At 43.3% G+C, this 19,789-nt stretch overlaps 1 protein-coding gene across 4 annotated transcripts in view; it reads right to left on the reverse strand.

Annotated features, from left to right (window-relative positions):
* Nucleotides 1-13,831, reverse strand: part of KLHL8 (kelch like family member 8) — a 38,524-nt gene extending 24,693 nt beyond the window's left edge. For 2 of the 4 annotated variants that reach the window (XM_032800235.2, XM_032800233.2), the window contains exons 1-2: nucleotides 13,621-13,777; nucleotides 1,410-1,729 (exon numbers count right to left, since the gene is read on the reverse strand). In XM_032800235.2, the coding sequence (XP_032656126.1) occupies nucleotides 1,410-1,610 (201 nt within the window). In that variant the 5' untranslated portion in view covers nucleotides 1,611-1,729; nucleotides 13,621-13,777. Of the gene's footprint in view, nucleotides 1-1,409; nucleotides 1,730-13,594 lie in introns of all 4 variants that reach the window. The other 2 variants (XM_032800228.2, XM_032800229.2) reach the window with 2 other exon arrangements.
* Between the last annotated feature and the right edge of the window lie 5,958 nt (nucleotides 13,832-19,789).

The raw sequence follows: 19,789 nt of genomic DNA on the forward strand, positions 1-19,789 counted from the left end.
AACAATGAGATTATTTCAGGAGGAGGTGTTCAGATAGCAGAATTAAAAATGGAGAGAGAGTTAGGGTTGGTATGTATCTGCCACTATCCTGCCTTCCAACAATGAGTTGTTCATATGGCAGCATCCTGAGGATAGGAGAATGTCTTAGTTCAGGGGTCGGCAACCTTTCAGAAGTGGTTTGCCAAGTCTTCATTTAGTCACTCTAATTTAAGGTTTCGCGTGCCAATAATACATTTTAATGTTTTTAGAAGGTCTCTTTCTATAAGTCTATAATATATAACTAAACTATTGTTGTATGTAAAGTAAATAAGGTTTTTAAAACGTTTAAGAAGCTTAATTTAAAATTAAATTAAAATGCAGAGTCCCCTAGACCGGTGGCCAGGACTCGGGCAGTGTGAGTGCCACTGAAAATTAGCTTGCGTGCCGCCTTCAGCACGTGTGCCATAGGTTGCCTACCCTTGTCTTAGATTGTAAACTCTTTGGAGAACTCAACGAAAGTACTGTCAAAAATTGTGTCTTTTCATTCTACTGCTGTTCTTAGCTTTCCTACCAGTAGCAACAATAGACAATTAATATATTAATTAAGAAGAGGACAACCTCAGATCCCTTTTCCCCGAAAATGGAGTGTGGGAGTAGAACAGCAGCAGAAATGTCTTTCCTCTGCACCTCTTCATAGTAAGCTCTGGATGGGGATGAATTATACCTTCTCTCTTCCATCAGTTAAGTGGATAGAAGGAGAGAGTTTAAAATTTATCAGATATCCATTAGGCAGAGGCTTATAGAAAATGTGGAGTCCCCAAACTAGGATCCAGGAACACCATCCTGACAGAAAACCGAGCACCTGAGGGTGGCATAGGGGCCAAGGTTCTCACTAGGGCATTGCCTCTTATCTAGGGAGTGGAACTACCCCATCATCTCTTTTAATCTACCACACTTAATATTTATCTAAAGCACTTAATGCTGTTTTGTGCCATATAAAAAGGGGTCCTAATCGCAGAGAACTTTATAGTTACAGATAATGTATAGATGAAGAATAAGGGATACAATGCAACTGTAGCTAGTGACTGAACAATGTTGCTTAACGTCCGTGTAGTAAATTCCCACATTTCTCATGGGTCACTTGTTTTGTTTAGTTCTTTAGGAGAGAATTAGGAATATTAGGATTCTTGGAATAAAGTGGGTTTTGTTTTGTTTTTTAATTTTCTGCACCTCAGCCCGAAATTCCTGAGCTGCCAGCAGTGTTTACAGAATCACAAGCAGCCTTAAACAATACCCCAAAAATCAAGGGATTATAATAATTTGCAAGAGTTTTAATCATCTCTTGCACACATTTTAGAGCATGCTTCACAAACCATTAACATAACAGATGTGGGTAGTGGGAAAATTGAGTGAATTGTTTTATCTGTCACCTTCAATGTAACATCACAGAGTTCCCCAGCTTCATAGAAGTGAAGAAGAGAGCTATGAAAATCCTTCCAAGCTTCATTTGCTTCAAATACAAAGACTTCTTCACCATCACTGTTCAGAGATCTATCTTGCTGCTGCTGCTGCTTTTTCGCTTTTATCTGATAGTGTTTTGCTGACTCGGGGGTCATAGATTCTGAAGCCATTGGATGTTTTCTTCTTTCACAGCATGAATATTCAAACACTTCCCAACAGAAAAACAAGAAAATCCAGATCCATCAGAACTCAGGCCAAACATTCAAAGTCAAGTAGAATCGCCATCTTCCTACGTGCAATGATAAAACAAAAACAGATTAAACATTTTGTTCTGATAGTCTTCTCCAAATGTTAGGTTTCAGAGTAGCAGCTGTGTTAGTTTGTATCCGCAAAAAGAACAGGAGTACTTGTGGCACCTTAGAGACTAACAAATTTATTTGAGCATAAGCTTTTGTGGGCTACAGCCCACTTTATCAGATACATAGAATGGAACATAAAGTAAGAAGATATATATATATACATACAGAGAACCTGAAAAGGTGGAAGTTGCCATACCAACTCTAAGAGGCTAATTAATTAAGATGAGCTATTATCAGCAGGAGGGAAAAAAAAAAAAACTTTTGTAGTGATAATCAAGATGGCCCATTTCAGCCAGTTGACAAAAAGGTGTGAGGATACTTAACATAGGGAAATAGATTCAATTTATGTAATGACCCAGCCACTCCAATTTGCACTTTCAGAGTTCTTACCAGTAATTCTGTTCCTTTGAAGATACCATCACACAGCAAGCACCAGACCCACAAGTCAGAATCCTGTGCAGATAATATCTTTAAAAAACACAGGATATCTTCTCTAGGGAAAACTGATTTGACTTTATTTAAACCTAGTAAGAGATTTCAATCTGAAAATGTGTTTTGTATGTTTAGTCAAAATTAAGTGTAATGAAAATATCAAAAACATTCTGTATTTAACAATTTTTCATAAATAAAATTCTTTAATTTGGAAGTATTCTAGAAATTTGTTTGTACCTAGAAGCTGTGAAGTGGAAAATAAAAGGAAAGAAACAATTTAATGCTCTTATCTAGCTACCTCAGCTTACCAAATCCATTTTTCTTGACCTTTAAGACATTAAAATGAAGGTGCTGTACAAAACTTTGTTCCTGCTTCATCAAAGATGACTGCGTTTTCATTCAGACCCACACTGAATCCTTTTAAATAGAGAGGGTGTCTAATATTGCTTATGTAGTTCTCTACAAATAAAGAAATTTTACATGTGGTGTCAATATATCTCATCCAGGATCATGAAAAAAAAATGTATGTTTCGGGATAGGGGGAAGGAGTGTGTTTATGTTTTGAACTTGTATGTCACTCAAGTATGTACATGAGGATAACAATTGACATATATCAGCAATATTAGGCACCAACTTCAATTTGTGAATGAAAACTCAGTTAAGGGAAATGGTGAGGGCTAAAAGTTTCGGAAGCATCAAAAAAAACGTCTGTTAGTCTATAAGGTGCCACAGGATTCTCTGCTGCTTTTAGGGAAGCATCTACGTGACTTAGGTTCCTAAGTTCCATTTTCAGAAGGGACGTGGGGCTGGGCTCCCAAGTCATTTAAATGTTTTGAAAATTCTACCCAAAAATCAAAGTTCTTGTTATGTCTGCTATGAAACATTAAAGCCTGGTCTACACTAGGAAATTAGGTTGGTATAACTACATTGCTCAGGGGTGTGAAAAATTCACAATGTTAAACCAACCTAAATCCCAGTGTAGATTGCACTAGGTTGACAGGAGAATTTTCCCATCAACTGCCTCTCAGAGAGGTTGATTATCTATGCCAGGGGTCTCAAACTCAGATGACGACGAGGGCCACACGAGGACTATACATTGGCGAAGGGCCGCATTACTGACACCTTCCCCCTGCTGCCCTTGGCCACGCCCCCACTCCACCCCTGCCATTAGGCCCCACCCTGCCCCTGCCCCTATTCCAACCCCTTCCCTGAAATCTCCACCCCAACTCCACCCCCTCCTTGCCCCCAGGGGGTGCAGGAGGGGTGTGGGGCATGGCAGGGGCTCGGGGCAGGGAGTTGGGGTGTGGGGTGCAGGAGGGATGAGGGGTGCGGTGGGGGTCAGGGGGCTCACGGCAGGGAGTTGGGGTGTGGGGTCAGGAGAGGGGAGGGGTGCGGCAGGGGCTCAGTGCAGTGGGTTGGGGTGCAGGAGGCGTGTGGCAGGAGGCTGGCGTGCAGGGTACGGCAGGGGGTTCGACTGCAGGAGGGGTTTAGGGGGCAGGCTCTGGCCCGGCAAGCACCAGGTGCAGGTCAGACTCCCTGCCTGCCTGCCCTCGTGCTGCTCTGGGAAGTGGCTGGAACGTGGGGGAGATGGGGAACAGGGGTGTGTGTGTTGCTGTTGCTTCAGGCACCACCCCCAGCATCTCCTATTGGCCAGGAACGGGGAACCACGGCCAATGGGAGCTGCTGGGGGTGGCTCTCCTCCCCTAGGTTCTGGCTGCTTCCCGGAGTGGCGCAGGGCAGGGCAGGCAGGCAGGCAGGGAGCCTGCCCCTGGTGTGTGTCAGGCGGAGTCGCTTTAGGTAAGCACTGGGGAAGGGGGGGGCGCAAGGAGCTCACGTAAAATAACCTTGCAGGCCGCATGAGCCCCCTGATCTATGCCAATGGGAGAACCCCTCTCAATGGGGTAGCATCTTCACTGAAGTACTACAGAGGTGCTGCCGCAGCATGTGTGTGTAGATAAGCCCTAGGATTTTAACTCAAGTTAATACACCTTCTTCCCCTTCCTCCGCCCCACCTCAGACTTACAGGGCTGCAGAGAAGGGGGAGAAGAAAAGTATCTGTTACAACTTTGTTTCATAAAAGGAGAAGGGATATTATTGTTGGAGTGAAGTCCCTCATTACGAATTGAAAATCCATAATTCATCTGTCTCTGCAGCATACCTCCTTGACTGGGCGAGCTAGCAGCATTTTTGAATTGCTGTCGACCAGCATAGATGCAACAATGCTCCATGCTGCTATACTAGCCATCTCAAATACTCAGAGGCTGCTTGGGCTATATTTCAGCATTCAAAGCTGGATTAATTTGGCTTGGGACTTCACCTTCTGCACCACCAAACAGATGATGTGGCGGCAGCAGCAGCTCCTCCAGCACCAGAAGGATTTTCAGTGGCACTGGAACCAAGCCACAAAGAAGAACAGGAAGACACTGAGCAGCCGATAGAGGACTAGTTCCTAGAACCGCTTCACAGCATTCTGAGTTCAGGAAAACAGTGTCAGTTGGCAGGAAAGGACTGTTGTGCAGACATGGAATGACCAGCAGTGATAAGAGAATGTCATGATGGGGAAGGCAACCTTTTGAGATATGTGCTCAACTAACCCAGGAGCTACTGCACCAGTGTAACTATGTGCAGTGCCCCAAAAACCTGTGGACAAGCAGGTTGCAATTGCCATCTGGAAGCTGGCCACCTCCCCAAATGCTACTGGTCCGCAGTGAACCAATCCAGTGTGGGGAGATCGACCATTTGGGCCATGCAGGTGTATCATGCCATGGAAAAGGTACTGTTGAACTAGGTTACAAAGCTTGATAATGATCAGGACGTTATTGATGGGTTTTGCATACATGGGGTTCCCAAACTGTTTGGGAGCAACTGATGGGATCCATGTGCGAATCTGCCCCCCCACCAGGGCACAAAATTCATAATCAGGCCCTGCCACACCCTGCCCCAAAAAGGGCAGTGGAGAAGGTACTCCAAGCTACTTAGAGTGGCTGTGTGGGACACAGCCAACCAGGGCCCAGCAGGTCAGTATAAGAAGAGCTGCAGGGCCCAAGTTCCAGTTCCTTGCTAGAGCTGGAGGAGCATGGATGGTATGTGTCTAGCTGAGGGAGCTGCAGGACCTCAGATGAGGCAGTACTACCAGAAGCTGGGGAGAGTGAAGAGGACCCCTGAGCTGGTTGCAGGGACTCCATCAGGACAAGGCCCTGAGTTAAGTGTGAAGACAGCACTAAACCATGGGGAAGTAGCCCAGGGAATTAGAGCAGCAGTGTGACTTTGATAAAGGAACACAGCGGACAGCTGCTATCTACAGAGTCCCTGGGCTGTGACCCAGAGTAGTGGGTGGGCCCAGGTTCCCTCTAACACCCATTAGCCACTGGGAGAAGTGGCCTAGACATTGAGGCACTTCAGAGGGGGGAACTAAACTGCAGCGGCCCATCTGGAGAGCTCCGGCCAGAAAGGCTCTAAGAGGGAAAGACTGTCACCAGGGAGGGAACCCTGGGGCACTGCTCTATCCTGGAGCAGAGACAACTTGTGGGAGATGTTATGGAGAGAGACCCCTGTTGGACCTATACCCCGGAAGGGGTTTTGCTTTGCTTTCATCACACAGACGGACTGCGTGTGACTCAGCCAGAGGGCTCAGTCGCCAAAGACACACCACGGAGGGAGTATAGGCACACTCACTTGGCCAAGGGGAGCGCTTGCGAGAGATGAGTGCACCCATTACAGTCTTACTGCATAACTGCATTATAGTTATCACAGGAAAGCTGAAAATTTTGGAATCTTGGTAGGGAGCAGCTGATACTTCTGAAGTGGCTGAGGCTTTTGCAAATAAGTCCTATAATTTCTCCTCTTTGTGGTGCTGTGGAAGTTGTAATATGGGATTTATCAGATGGTACTCTTGAAAACAGCCTTGCTAGTTTTCTCTCTCAATGTATTTAGTTCTTGAAAAAAAATGCTTACTGTCAGTTCAGAAGCAGTTCATTTTGGACGCAGAGTATCAATGAACACAAGACCGATGTGGAGAAAGTAAATAAGGAAGTGTTATTTACTCCTTCTCATAACACAAGAAGTAGGGGTCACCAAATGAAATTAATAGGCAGTAGGTTTAAAAACAAACAAAAGTAAGTATTTCTTCACACAACGCACAGTCAACCTGTGGAACTCTTTTTCAGAGGATGTTGTGAAGGCCAAGACTATAACAGTGTTCAAAAAAGAACTAGCTAAGTTCATAGAGGATAGGTCAAGGGATTCTGTCAAGGCTTCACTGTGGATATCAGAAACTGATCCAATGGCATGAGTTAATTATAGAGTGATGTATTTCCCTACAGCTTCTCCCTTTCCCTTAGTGAAATAATTCAGTCAAGTATAACAAAGTCAACTACCTTCTAATTACAGAAGCCTTGCTTTTGTACCTGCTAAGCAGAATTTCTTTAAAACAAAAAAAAGTTATCTACTGGGGTAAATTACAAGCTAAAACCACAACACACGCACTTTTCTTTATTAAGTTACCTTTAAAAGAGATCTGTGTCTTTTACTAATTAGAGACTCAAGTTTCTTCTGTTCTGAGAAATAACATTGGCTTCAATTGTATTTTCTATTCTAACTGTCTGAGGGAAGCAGACAAAGTTTTGAAAGTTTCTAAAGGAGAAGAAACTTAAAGTGTAACTGTTATACTTAAAAAAAAAAAAAAAAAAAAACAGAGTGCCAATAGAGAGATGCTGGACCACTAGAACACTGAAATTAGCATAACTGAACAAAAGGAAAAGAAATATAAAGTGCTACATGTGCCAGGGGAAAAAAGGATTATGATATGGTGTGTTAGAAATATGTAGTTAGACTGTAATGCATAAGCACAGAGGAACAGAATTAAGATTCCAAGTGAAACCTTAACCCAGTATTTCCTGACTTTAAGGGTACTGCAAACTCTTAGTGTTCATTTTATAGATATTGTGTACTGAATGGAATTGAATTTTAACAAAATTCTAGTCACAAGATATTTGGCACTAGACCTAAAGGGCCTGTCTATTTTAATCACTATAATTTTCTGAACTGCAAAATGACTCTACACTTCTTAAGTTTGAAGTAGAATTATGGCTATAAATTAGTTATCAGATTCTAATAAATTGTATAGAGTCTTCGCAGACCACATTAGTCTCTGATGCATAGTGTGTCTCAGGCACAGAATATAAGTAGTAATAATTAGATTTATTTTTTTAACATTATTCAAGTTTATTAAAATATTGATTTCCACATTTCATTTACTAAGCGGGTCAGCTTGAATGTTTAGGTTGGCAGATGGAACATGCTCTGCGTTATACACTACATGCACAATGACACTTAAGAGGAGAGGCAGAGGATTTTACAGATAAAGTCAAAAGCAACTCATTCATCTTTAAAAGTGGTCAAGTCAACATAATACACACCAAGTATTCCAGTATGCGCACTGACTACCACCTAGCTACAACTATTGAGGACCTGTCTGCTCATGAGAGATTCAAAATCCTTACGGAAGAGAAAGCAATTTTAACAGTAAAGAAATAGCAATGAACTTTCAGAGCTCAGTAATTAAAAGTTTTCTAACCCAATCTCAATATATTCATAATAGACTGGGCAGAAAAAATCAAATTAAAAACAAACTGACAAAGACAAGGAAAGAAAGTTACCCCATCCCCACCAACATACTTATCGAGAAGAAATTTTGTCTTCTGACATCAGGCTTATAAATACATTCAGGATAATGGGCCAGATCTCCTCAGATGCACCACCTTCCCTTCCTCGAAACTCAACTCTGTACAGCCTTAGAACAAGTATCCTACATTTAGAATTGCACTGGTTCAGAGAATAGATACACTTCAAAGTCAGTATTCAGCTGGTATTGCATTATCCATTTCAGTCAAACCATTTCAAATTTAATTAAACATGAACATTTAATAAGCTTTAAATTAATCAGCCTGACAAAAAATTATGCTCAGGAAAGATAGAAACGCACACTTGGGACAGTTTCTGTAGTGTAAATATTCACAACAGCGCTAATTATAAACAACTCAACTACTGTCCCTTGATCTAGCAAGAAATCTTAAAATAAAAAAATAAAAGGAGACATGGCTTGGATTGTTTGCTGAACCAAATGATGGACAGAGACTCTACACTATAGAGTTAGGTCAACATAAGGCACAAGACCTAATTATGTCTGTGTACACACTACAGCCTTGCTCCCCCCGGATGTAAGTGCCCTACTACACTGACATAACTCCATTTCCACAAGAGGCATAGGGCTTATGTCTGTGTAGTTAGAGCGATGCAGTGTCCCTGTAGACACTGTGGGTTACTAACATGGGATGTTGGCTGTTATTCTTGTCAATTTCATGGCTCCAACATGAAAAAACTGCTCACAGCTCTGGCTGTCACTTTGGGGAGGCTCCAGCTAGAGTCTAGTTGTCACCTGGGCTTCTGATCCCCAGCTGGGCTGCTGCCTGTGCTCCCAGCTCAGAGCTCGACTGCCCAAGGGCCCTGGCTCCCCGTCACCCCTGGACTCCCTGCCAAGGCTGCATTAAGGTTCCCTGGCAGGGGGGCAGCTGCCTGGGCTCCCGGAGGGGAACTACACACTGCTGAGAGCCTAAGCTCTCAATCCCTTATATTGCCCCTCTTAAGTTGGTGGAAGCACTTCTGGTGAGGACACACACCAATGACAGCAGGAGGACAACGTGGACATGAACTACTGCAGAAATTATTGTGGTGGCTCTAAGTTGACCTAACAAAGGTCAATTTTAGTTTGTAGTGTGTACATGTCCTGGGAAAATTAAGGAAGAGGAGGGGAATGCAGCTATCTAGTTCAAGTGCAACCAAGAAGCAGCTGCAGAAGCAACTGTTCACTGTTCATCCTCTGATTACAGCTAGGTCAGGAGCAAAAAAGGAAGAAGTATACCTTATACAAAAATAAGTTAAAGTAAACCTCAAAACTCTTCTTTACTAAACTAGATTAACAGTCAACCGATGTACACAAGCTCCATGCAAAACTGCTCAGGGTTACCACGCTAATTGGGAATGTGAAGGGGGACAGAGCAAGTGATATAGATTATTTATACATAAAGAAAACATGAAATGTATATTTTAATAATTATTTTTTCCTTGATTCTGGGCTTGAAATAATTGAATTTCTGAGAAAAATTTTCTGAGAAAAGCACTGTCATTCTACCAGCCCCAGAAGCATTAGATTTTGTGGCTTGATTTATACAAAGAAACCCATACAGTTAAACAAAAAAATAATTAAGCATCTCACTGAATTAATCAACTAAATCTTTTCACAATAAATATACAGAAGAGAAGCACTTTACTTTCTTGCAGAATACAGATTAAGACTCCTCAACATGAGAACAAGCTAGGGTGCAGTCAATATAAAAGAAGCTGTGTATGTAACAGAATTTGTGAAATACGTTTTGTGCATTACGGTTAATAAGAATGTAAAAGAAAAAAGTGTCCATATATTTGGCATGACCCAAGGACATTTAATCTCTTTATACAATGAAACACAGATGACTATTGCAAGCAAACACCTTCTCTCAGGCCACTGCCCACACAAATATCTTGGTTCTTGGACAACTGCTGGCAAAAAAAGCAAGAACGGAAGGAAGAAAAAGAAATCTGTGTATCTGTAGTAGAAAGCATGGTCAGAAACAGACTCATTTTTCCACAAGGAATTTTTACAATCCTATGCCACAACTGTGAAGGCACCAAAAGGAACCTACTTCTTTACCATGGCTTAGGGGCTATAAAGACATGCCTGCAAAACTTCTTCAGCCATAAAACCTCTTCATAAACACAGACAACTTCCACCCAACCTCAGAACCTTTCTTGCTGTGAGGAATTACTTCTACCATCTATTTGCTAGGGCTTTGGAGAAGGACTGAGGATATGATTGTGATAGAGTATTTCATTAGCTAACAAGTCAGTAAGAATCCCCAGTGTACCAGTATTCACTTAAGCTTCTAGGTAGCTAATTCTGTTTGGATTTTTATTATACATAATCAGAACCCCTACAGCTGTGGACATGTCTTTCATATCTGTAGGTTGAAATAAGTAATTTATTTCAGAGATCACAAATATCGAGGACAGTCTCATGGACACCAGGAAAGTCAAACTGAGCACAGAATTAGAAAATCCCACCTTCCAAAAATTCAAGCCATTCACAAAATAGCAATCCAAGGACAAACAGCAATTGGGGCTGCTGCTAGCATCTGCTTTCCTGGCTGGTAAAGATTCAGATAATCTAAGGTCCCTACAAAAGGGGGAGGAGAGCTGAAAATGTCGTCTTTCAGAGAATCTTGCCTCCCATCCTCTGGCTAGGACCCTACCAGATTCATGGTCCATTTTGGTCAATTTCATGGTCATAGAATTTTTAAAATAATAAATTTCATGATTTCAGCTATTTAAATCCAAAACTTCATAGTGTTGTAATTGCAGAGGTCCTGATCCAAAAGGGAGTTGGGGTGGGGGTTGTAAGGTTATTGTGGGGGGGGGGTGTGGTATTGCCACCCTTACTTCTGCACTGCCTTCAGAGCTGGGTGGCCAGAGAGTGGCGGCTGTTGGCCAGGTGCCCAGCTCTGAGGGCAGTGCCCCGCCAGCCACCCTTACTTCTGTGCTGCTGCTGGCACGGCGCTGCCTTCAGAGCTGCCACTCTCCGGCCAACAGCCGCCACTCACTGGGCACCCAGCTCTGAAGGCAGCGCAGAAGTAAGGATGGCAATACCTGTACCGTGACCCCCCGCAAAGAACCTTGTGAACCCCATCCCCACAACTCCCTTTCGGGTCAGGACTCCGAATTTGAGAAATACTGGTCTCCTCCGTAAAATCTATATAGTACAGAGTAAAAGCACGTAAAAACCAGATTTCACAGTCCATGATGCATTTTTCATGGCTAAGAATGTGGTAGGGCCCTACCTACGGCGCACACACAAACACATGCACAATAGTCTGACCATTATTAAAGAAACTATCACTTGACAACGGTGAGCATCTAGCATTAAAGTTCCCTATATACGCCAGCTAACTGAGGTCACGTCTACACTACGCACGAAAAATCGATTTTAGATACGCAGTTTCAGCTACGAGAATAGCGTAGCTGAAATCGAATATCTAAAATCGATTTACTTACCCGTCTTCACCGCGCGGGATCGATGTGCTCGGCTCGCCATGTCGATTCCGAACTCCGTTTGTTTTGGTGGAGTTCCGGAATCGATCTAAGCGCGCTCTGGGATCGATATATCCCATCCAGATCAGATGCGATATATCGATCCCCGAGCAATCAATTTTAACGCGCCGATACGGCGCGTAGTCTAGACGGGATGTGAGAAAACAAAAACTGATTCCCAATGTATCTCTGTCGAGGCCTGGTACAGAAAGAGCACTGTGTGCTCTAGCCAATAACCTCTTCCAGTCCACTGTCAAGATCAGGCCATTCATTCTCATCTTCTTGGACCTCTCTGCATTTCATACCAACAACCATCAAATTCTCTTGCGTCTCAAAGCAGGCAGGGATGAATGGAAATAATCTGAAACAACTCAAATTCTTCCTCTAAGACTGGACCCAGAGACTCACGTGTGAACCTTTTTCAATTCTGGAAGAAGATGAACAATCATGTTCTCTACCATATTCAAACACCTACATGAAGTTAGTAAGGGAGGTAGTGAGACAACATAGGATGAAGTGTTCCATTCAACTCCAGACTTATCTCTTGCTGTCAAGAATTATCATTGGGAATAACACCATCTAATTAGTAGGGCTTTTGGGGAGACCTGAGATAATGGATGTGAAGGGGTATTTTGTACTGATTTGAATTACTGGCTGGATACATTAGTTTTGGTATGTAGGGATTCTGTTATGCTTCTGAGTGATTAGACCTGTTATTCTAAATCTTCAGTGAGCTAGAAAACTGCAAACCATCCTGTTAATTTAGACACAATAATCCATGCAATCATGACTAACACTCAATTACTACAACTCAGATCTAAGAATGCAACATACTTCCAAGAAAGCTTTAGCCAATACAGAATGCTAATACAGATCATTACAGATACATCACCTCTGTGCTGCATACCCTGCACTGTCTCCATGTTAAATCCAGAATCCAATTAGAACTTTGTCTTCATATTCCAAGACCACTGTGCAATTGGCCCTAGCTACATGAGACTATGTCTCTCTTCATAACCATGACCGGTCACACCTGCTATACAGACGCTCCCCAACTTACACAAGCGTTCCATTGCGGAATGCCTTGCGTAACTCGAATTCTGCATAAGTCGGAAACGTATACCCGACCATTACGTGCAAAAAAAAAAAGTCACCACCATACACTCCTATTTCTAGTTGATGGAACTTTTTCCATAAGTGCGAGTTTGCATAACCCGGGGAACATCTATACTGTATAAAAACTATTGACCAGGGAAGCAGTAGACAGTGTTCACAGGAACCAGATTGGGACAGTGGAATTCAATACTCAAACATATAAAAATGACTACGAACTTAAGCATGTGGGAAGAAAAGTTTGTATTATTTCTGATTTAGTTTTTCCGTGCTAAATTACACACATCCCCCACCCCCACCCCACACACAAAATGAAATGCTTCTACAACCTCTTAATGTTTATTTCCACAAGTGAGAGGGGAAAGGAGAGCACTTTTTGTTTAATACCTGAGACCCTACTTGGCTTGTAAACTCTTCAGGGCAGACTCTCTATGTGCCTTTACTGTACTTAGAAAAATTGTGCCCTGGATCTTGGTCTGGCTGCTAGCAGGGGTAATACAGTATTTAGCCCTGTATCCAAGGGGCAGCAGCAATTTGAGGCCAGCAGTTCAGCTCTAATTAGCACATTCATAACATGTTACATTACTATAGTATTTTATTACCAGAGTATTTGCATTACAGCCAGATTCTTTCCAGAAAGAGGAAGTTGTTTCATGTTTATGATAAATGAGTTGACTAGATAAATACTTTACACGCTCAAATTGAGTGATAAAGTGGAAAATCTGAAGTCTTGTAAAGTGCTAAATGTTATTATGCATGAAAATAACGTATTAACCCCCCTTAATGTCAAAATGTGGGGTTTGCTATGTCACAATAGACAAATGCGTAACCTGCAGCTGCGTAAGAAAATAATTTTACAAAGATGCACAACCTGAGACAGCCACCTCCCGCCTCACCGCCCCACGAAACCCCGTTCCCCACAAGCCAGCCCCCACACTGATCCCCTCCCGCCACTACGCCCCCGGAGTTCTCCACAGCTCCCTCTCTACCCCCCGCTCATCTTGTCCCCTCGGCAAACCCTGCCCCTTCATCCCGCATCCCGCCGCTCGCGAGCCCAGGGGCGCACCTACGGGGGGCCATTGCGCCCGGCAGTTACCTCGCGCGCGCTGCGCTCTCAGTGCCGATGCAACCGCACGAGCAGCAAAGCCCAAAGCCGGCAGCAACGGAGTCTCGCGCCGCAGCCTTCCGGGCAGGCGCCCTACCGCCCTAGAACGGAGAGCGGGGAAGGGCAAGCTTGTGCGTGCGCATCACAGCTCCAGGGTTTGGGCGCGGGGGGGGTGCGGGAGCTAGCTGGCGCATGCGTAACTGTGACAGGGGTGGTTGGTACGCATATGCAGTTCCACCGAGGCGCGAAGTGGTTGGGGGTGCAAAACAGACGCTGCACGGACTCCTGCGCATGCGCCCCTCTGCTATTATGGCCGGGAGCGGGGAATCAGAGCGATTGGGGCTTTCTTGCAGGGCCCCCTGAGAAATGTAGTTCTAGGTCCCTGCTGAGAACTTACGGGGGCGAGGTGAGGAAGTCTACATGGCGCAGCTGCTTCTGTGCCAGGAGTTCTCCATCTCTCCAAACGTCCTCACGCTGCAAGCCGTCCACGGGCCAGCTCTTTGCATACCCTCAGCTGCACAACCCCCGCCTGCTTAATAACCACAACCACCCGAGTGTGCTCCTTTGCCTATGCATCAGCCAGGAATTGCACCTTTGAAAAGTTGGCCCGACTATGTTTAAAAGACGCACACACAAGGTCCTGCTGACCCTGTTTCATTTAAGCCATTTTAATAGTTTTCCTGTAACTTTAGTAGCAGCAGGCTCTGGTGCTACCACCGCAGCTCCTATTGGTCACGTGTCCCGGCGAATGGGCGCTGCAAATTCGGCACTCAGGGTAGGGAGAGCGTGCAGAGCCTCCGTGGGTGTCCATGCATCTTGGGGCTGCAAGGAGCTGTGGTCGCTTCTGCGAGCCACACAGAGCTAGGGCAGGCAGGGAGCCTGCCTTAGCACTGAGCCCCCGCTGTGTCACCGGCCAGATCGGAGTCACCAGGGTCCCTTTCGACTGGGCCTTCCCATCGAAAACCAGTCACCTTGCAACTCTAGCTCTTTTTCTTTTATTAATGTATCTAGAGCCCCACCTAAGTACCTGGAAGTGCAACAACAGGGGAGGAGAAATATAGAAATTATCCCACAGTAAAATCCCAAGGGGAAACCCCTTATGTACACAGAAATAAATTACAGGTATCCAGCAGAAAATGCACTACACTAAAGGATAGGGTAAAACCCTCTTTTTCCAAAGGTTTCTGAGAACAACTGTGATGCTTATAAATTAGTTATGTTGACCAAGGTAGACGGTCTCAGCTTGTGAGCTCTGAAAAGGCTCTGTTCAATCTCCCTAGCTTTCACATGCAGCAAAGAAATACAGGTTTTGTGTGACTAGATTGTGAAACATCAAGTTACATAAGGCCAGAAACCTCAAGTCTGCTTTCTGTGGTTTTGTTAGAGGATGTGTTTGGAGGGGGAAGCTCAGAGCTGCATATGTGACATAGCATTTGAACTCTCACACCTTAGTGGACTGTTGATCTAAGATGTTGAATCTGTGAACATATAGGTGGGAGAAAGGACACTTTGTCATCTGTGGTAAGCACCTCCCCATTGGAGCTTACACCACACATACACATAGATACACACACACACACACCCCTGCACCCCAACCCCATGCCCCAGGTCAGAATCCCCTCCTGTACCAAACTCGCTCCCAGAGGCTTTACCCCTCCGCCCCTCCTGCACCCCAACACTCTGCCGTAGCCTAGAACCCCCTCCTGCACCCAAACTCCCTCCCAGAAATAAATTAATATAACAGCTGTTCTAAGGTAAGAAGTAGGCCATTTTGAATTAACTATATTCTACATTTTAAGACTGAAATGTAACCACAGAATGGCTTTATGTTAATTAAAAGGCAAGTTTAGTATAGGATGAATCGCCTCGATGCCATAATTATGATCATTTTGTTTTAAATTAGGAAAAAGACTTGTATACAGGGATCCCACAAAATCTAATAGGTGTGGGCCCACAGGAGAGTTAATCCAGCCCTGCTGGCAACAAAATTTTGGAACTCAGCAAACAACAGATCTATTGTTCTGTTAGTTCTTAAGACTGATTCCAGTGCACTGCCTTAAGCCCCGAGGTAGTTTTGCAGGTACCCTGCCTCAGTTTCCTTCTTCAAACTTCTTGATCCAAAGTCTTTAGGCATCAGTATGGAGGTTTGGGTTCCTGCTAAGTAATAACTCTGTCAGTCCCATTCTCTGAGGAATACAAGTCTACAGCCTGCCCCCCAGAGCTAGGTCACAATTAAAATAATTCCCTCTCTTATAGGATTGCCAGCTCTGAGTGAAGTTATTCTTGGAGATTCCCCATGACATAATATTTTCTTAAAATAGCCTATTAAAATCTTCCAGATTGCTTTCATAGTCACTGGGAGATTGATGCCAATTCTGAGAGACTCCAGGCCAATCCTGGAGGGTTGGCAACCTTACTCTAGTAGGGTCTGGCATCCTCCTTCTCCAGCCCTTCTCTTAGCGCTGGATTATAACTCAATCAACCTTTTCCCCTTTGCACCAGCAGTCCACAGGACTCTCCAAGAGCAGGAGTAGGATAAAAGCTGTTTCTTTCCTTGGCTCAGGAATTCACAGCACTCCTCACAGAGATGGACTAGAATACAAATAGCCCCTCTCTCTCTCCGTACTTGTATCAGGAGTTTAGAGCCCTTCTGCTGGGTCTGGGTTGCAATTCCTACCAGCTGCAGGCCTCAGCCAGTTTCCTTCCAGCTGGTCCCTCTTTCACACTCTGCTCCTTTATTTTGTATAGGTCAGCAGGCAAATAGATTTCCTCTGACTACTAGCATTTCCCTGTTCTGAGAAGAAGGCAGCATATATATTGCCTGCCTTCTGAGGGCTTGTCCTGGTTGACTGAGAAAGAGGGGAGCCTTGCCCTATCCTATACCACAGGGCTTCTGGTCCTGAACCCTTAAAGAGACAGTGGGCTGAGTTTTACCCCCTGAACCACTAATTCCCTGGGGCTACTTCCTCTCTTCTTGCTCTGGCTTCAGCCACTTCCTAGGCCTTTGTTTGTGCCCATATTCCTGGCACAGGGTCATCTAGCCCCCTCTGGGCTTAAAAGGCAGGAATACCCCACTACAGGGTTACTGATTCCTGCATGTATTTCTCTTTCTCGCTAGATATTTACACCTTTCTCATCATTCAGGTATCTGAACTCCTACTGGAACTTCAGTAGGAACCAACCAACGTCAGTGGAGATCATAAAGACCAGATGAAGACTGTAATGTATTCTATTGGAATTTCTGTTATGGCTATTTAGTTTGAGCCTCTGAAACAGATCAATGCTTTAGAAGAAAACTCTATGGTGTCCTTCCAGGGTGCATGCAACAACTTCCTCTCAGATGTTGTTTAGTCTTTATGCTGTCTGGTAATGGACTTCTCAGATTTCATATTATGATATTGTACAAGGATGGTGGATATTTAGGAATAGCATGACCAGATAGTAAATGTAAAAAATCGGGACGGGGGGTGGGGGGCAATAGGTGCCTATATAAGAAAAAGTCGCAAATATCTGGACTGTCCCTATAAAATCGGGACATCTGGTCACCCCATTTAGGACCCACTATGGAGATTGTGAACTCTTCTGTGGGGTCATTCTAATGCTTGAATCCCACATAGAGATAATTTTGATGGGTTACTATGAACTTAGATCAGGCATGTTCAATTAGTTCCACGCTAGGCATACAGTAGGGGGTTGAGTATTTGTCTTTGGTGCAGAGGGAATTAGAGGCTGGGACAGAAGCAGCCCTGCAGGGAGAAATCTTAGGGACAGCTAATATGGGGATGAAAGCTTAAACTGATGTTATGTTTGATTGTTGAATAAGTTAATATAAAGGCAAGTTGCAGAAAAAGGACAAGTTTGCACTATATCCAATGTGTGTATCGTTTGTTCAAAGTAGAGTGGAAACTCCTCTTTCTTATAGGTGTATTTCATGATTTAATATTCATTTGATGCTATCATAATCTACATGGCAAACCCCATTATTAATATTACATGCATTATGAAATAATTTTAACAATGTTAATAATCAAGGCCTGAGGTACTTAAGCAACTGCCTCTCCCTCTTTATCCCTCCAGGACAGTTGTGAAGGGCTGTTCAGTCTTTGCTCTGGGAACAAAGCTGGGGCAGGAAATAGGGTATTATTCATTGCTCCAAGATGCCTGTATCTGGAACAATCTGTCAAAAGTCTGAAAGGGATAAAGGAGGGTATAAGTTTTGGCTTCATTGCTGCTAAGGCCCTATCCAACTTCCCTTAAAGTCCACAGGAATCTTTCCTGCTGTTGTTGTTTTAGTTATTATTTGTGTAAGTCGTACATGTATGTAAGTCATGTCTTCTGTCAAAAAACAGAAGACATGGTCTCTCCCCCTAACAGCTTATAATTGTCATAGAAAAAAAATAGACATTGGACAACAGATCAGATGCAGGTACGCATGGAGTCATTGCTGGTGAGGCCAATACAAGAAAAATTCAGGGAAGAAATGGATTTTAAAATGAGATTAGAAGGAGGAAATATAAAGTGCTTGCTGGACAAGAAACATGTGGGGCATCACAAAAAAGACATGAGGCAAGTAAAGATTTATAGAACAATACGAAAAAAGGATTGACATGAACACAGGGGGTAAGAGAGAGAGGAAAGGAGACCAGAAATGTAGATGGAGCTAAAATTATGTAGGGGCTTAATGGTGAAAAGCCCGAGCTCTGATTTTATGTGGGGGGAAAAAACAGGAAGCCAGTTAGATGATGGAAGCCAGTTAGCCAGAAGGATGATGTTACTAAAGCAGAGGCAAGGAAGGCCACATAAGCAGCAGCAATACAAGAAATTAGATTTATTGCTCACTCAAATAACTATATAACATTTCTGTTTGAATACATAATCATTGAAATTAACACAGATATGATGTGCTTCACTCCAACTATATGCACACTTGCACATCAGTATATATGAATTCCATACCTTAGTACATCATTCAAAACTTAGTGGAAAATAGTGTACTGTGCATACCCTAAGCCATACGTGTGTACATTTTTATAGTCCAGGTTTTTAAAACACTCTTTTGAAACCACATTTCATCAACCACATTAAAGACTCTAATCCTCAATGATGATTAAGTCTATGATAAATTTAATATCTGATAACCATCTCTGTCTTCATACTGTATCCAACTATTGCAGGTGAATAGACTTTATTATAAAGCAAAAGTCTTTTCCCTCCCTGGTTGCTATGATCCTACAAAAATATGGCACCAGGTTTTTGAAAGTTAAATGTAAAAAAAACAAAAAAAAGTGTTAGTTTGTAACAAAGCATCAGCCTCACCTTTGGATTTCCTTGCTTTTCTTCATTTAATTCAGACTTTATATTTTATGTTACAGGATAGCACAGTAGACGGACTGTTCTTGCCTCTTTTTTTCTCTTTTAGAGATCATCTGGAAATTTGTAAAGAACGGAAAATGATCATGCTACTTTATAACAGTAGTTCTTATTGTGGTCTGGGGAATGGTCCAGATAATAAAACGCTTTGAGAACCAGGCAGTGAAAGAATGAAATGTCAGGAGGGGAAGTGGTTGCCCCTCAAGTTTTACCTTGTATGAAATAATATGCTGAATTTAAAAGTTTGAGAATTTATGCTTTACTACAAAAGCAGAAATGTGCACTTTACTCTATTGCCTTTAAACAATAGGCGAGTTGACATTATTTGTGCTCTCCCAGTTTAAGCTGACTGTGCAAAAGCATGTGTGCTGTATGCTGCTGCTCACATAGCATTGCTGACATTAACTGCTCTGGCTGTAGTTTGCTTTGTCTTGCCAGACAGGAGAGAAACAGGAGTTAGTAAGGACTGACAGTTCTACACAAAAGAGGCTAATCCAGGGGTAGGCATCCTATGGCACGCAAGCTGATTTTCAGTGGCACTCACACTGCCTGAATCCTGGCTACCAGTCCGGGAGGCTCTGCATTTTAATTTAATTTTAAATTAAGCTTCTTAAACATTTTAAGAACCTTATTTACTTTACATATAACAAGAGTTTAGTTTCAGAGGGGTAGCCGTGTTAGTCTGGATCTGTAAAAGCAGCAAAGAATCCCGTGGCACCTTATAGACTAACAGACGTTTTGGAGCATGAGCTTTTGTGGGTGAATACCCACTTCGTCAGATGCATGTAGT

Source organism: Chelonoidis abingdonii, chromosome 5 (genome assembly GCF_003597395.2).
Source record: "Chelonoidis abingdonii isolate Lonesome George chromosome 5, CheloAbing_2.0, whole genome shotgun sequence".
NCBI lineage: Eukaryota > Metazoa > Chordata > Testudines > Testudinidae > Chelonoidis > Chelonoidis abingdonii.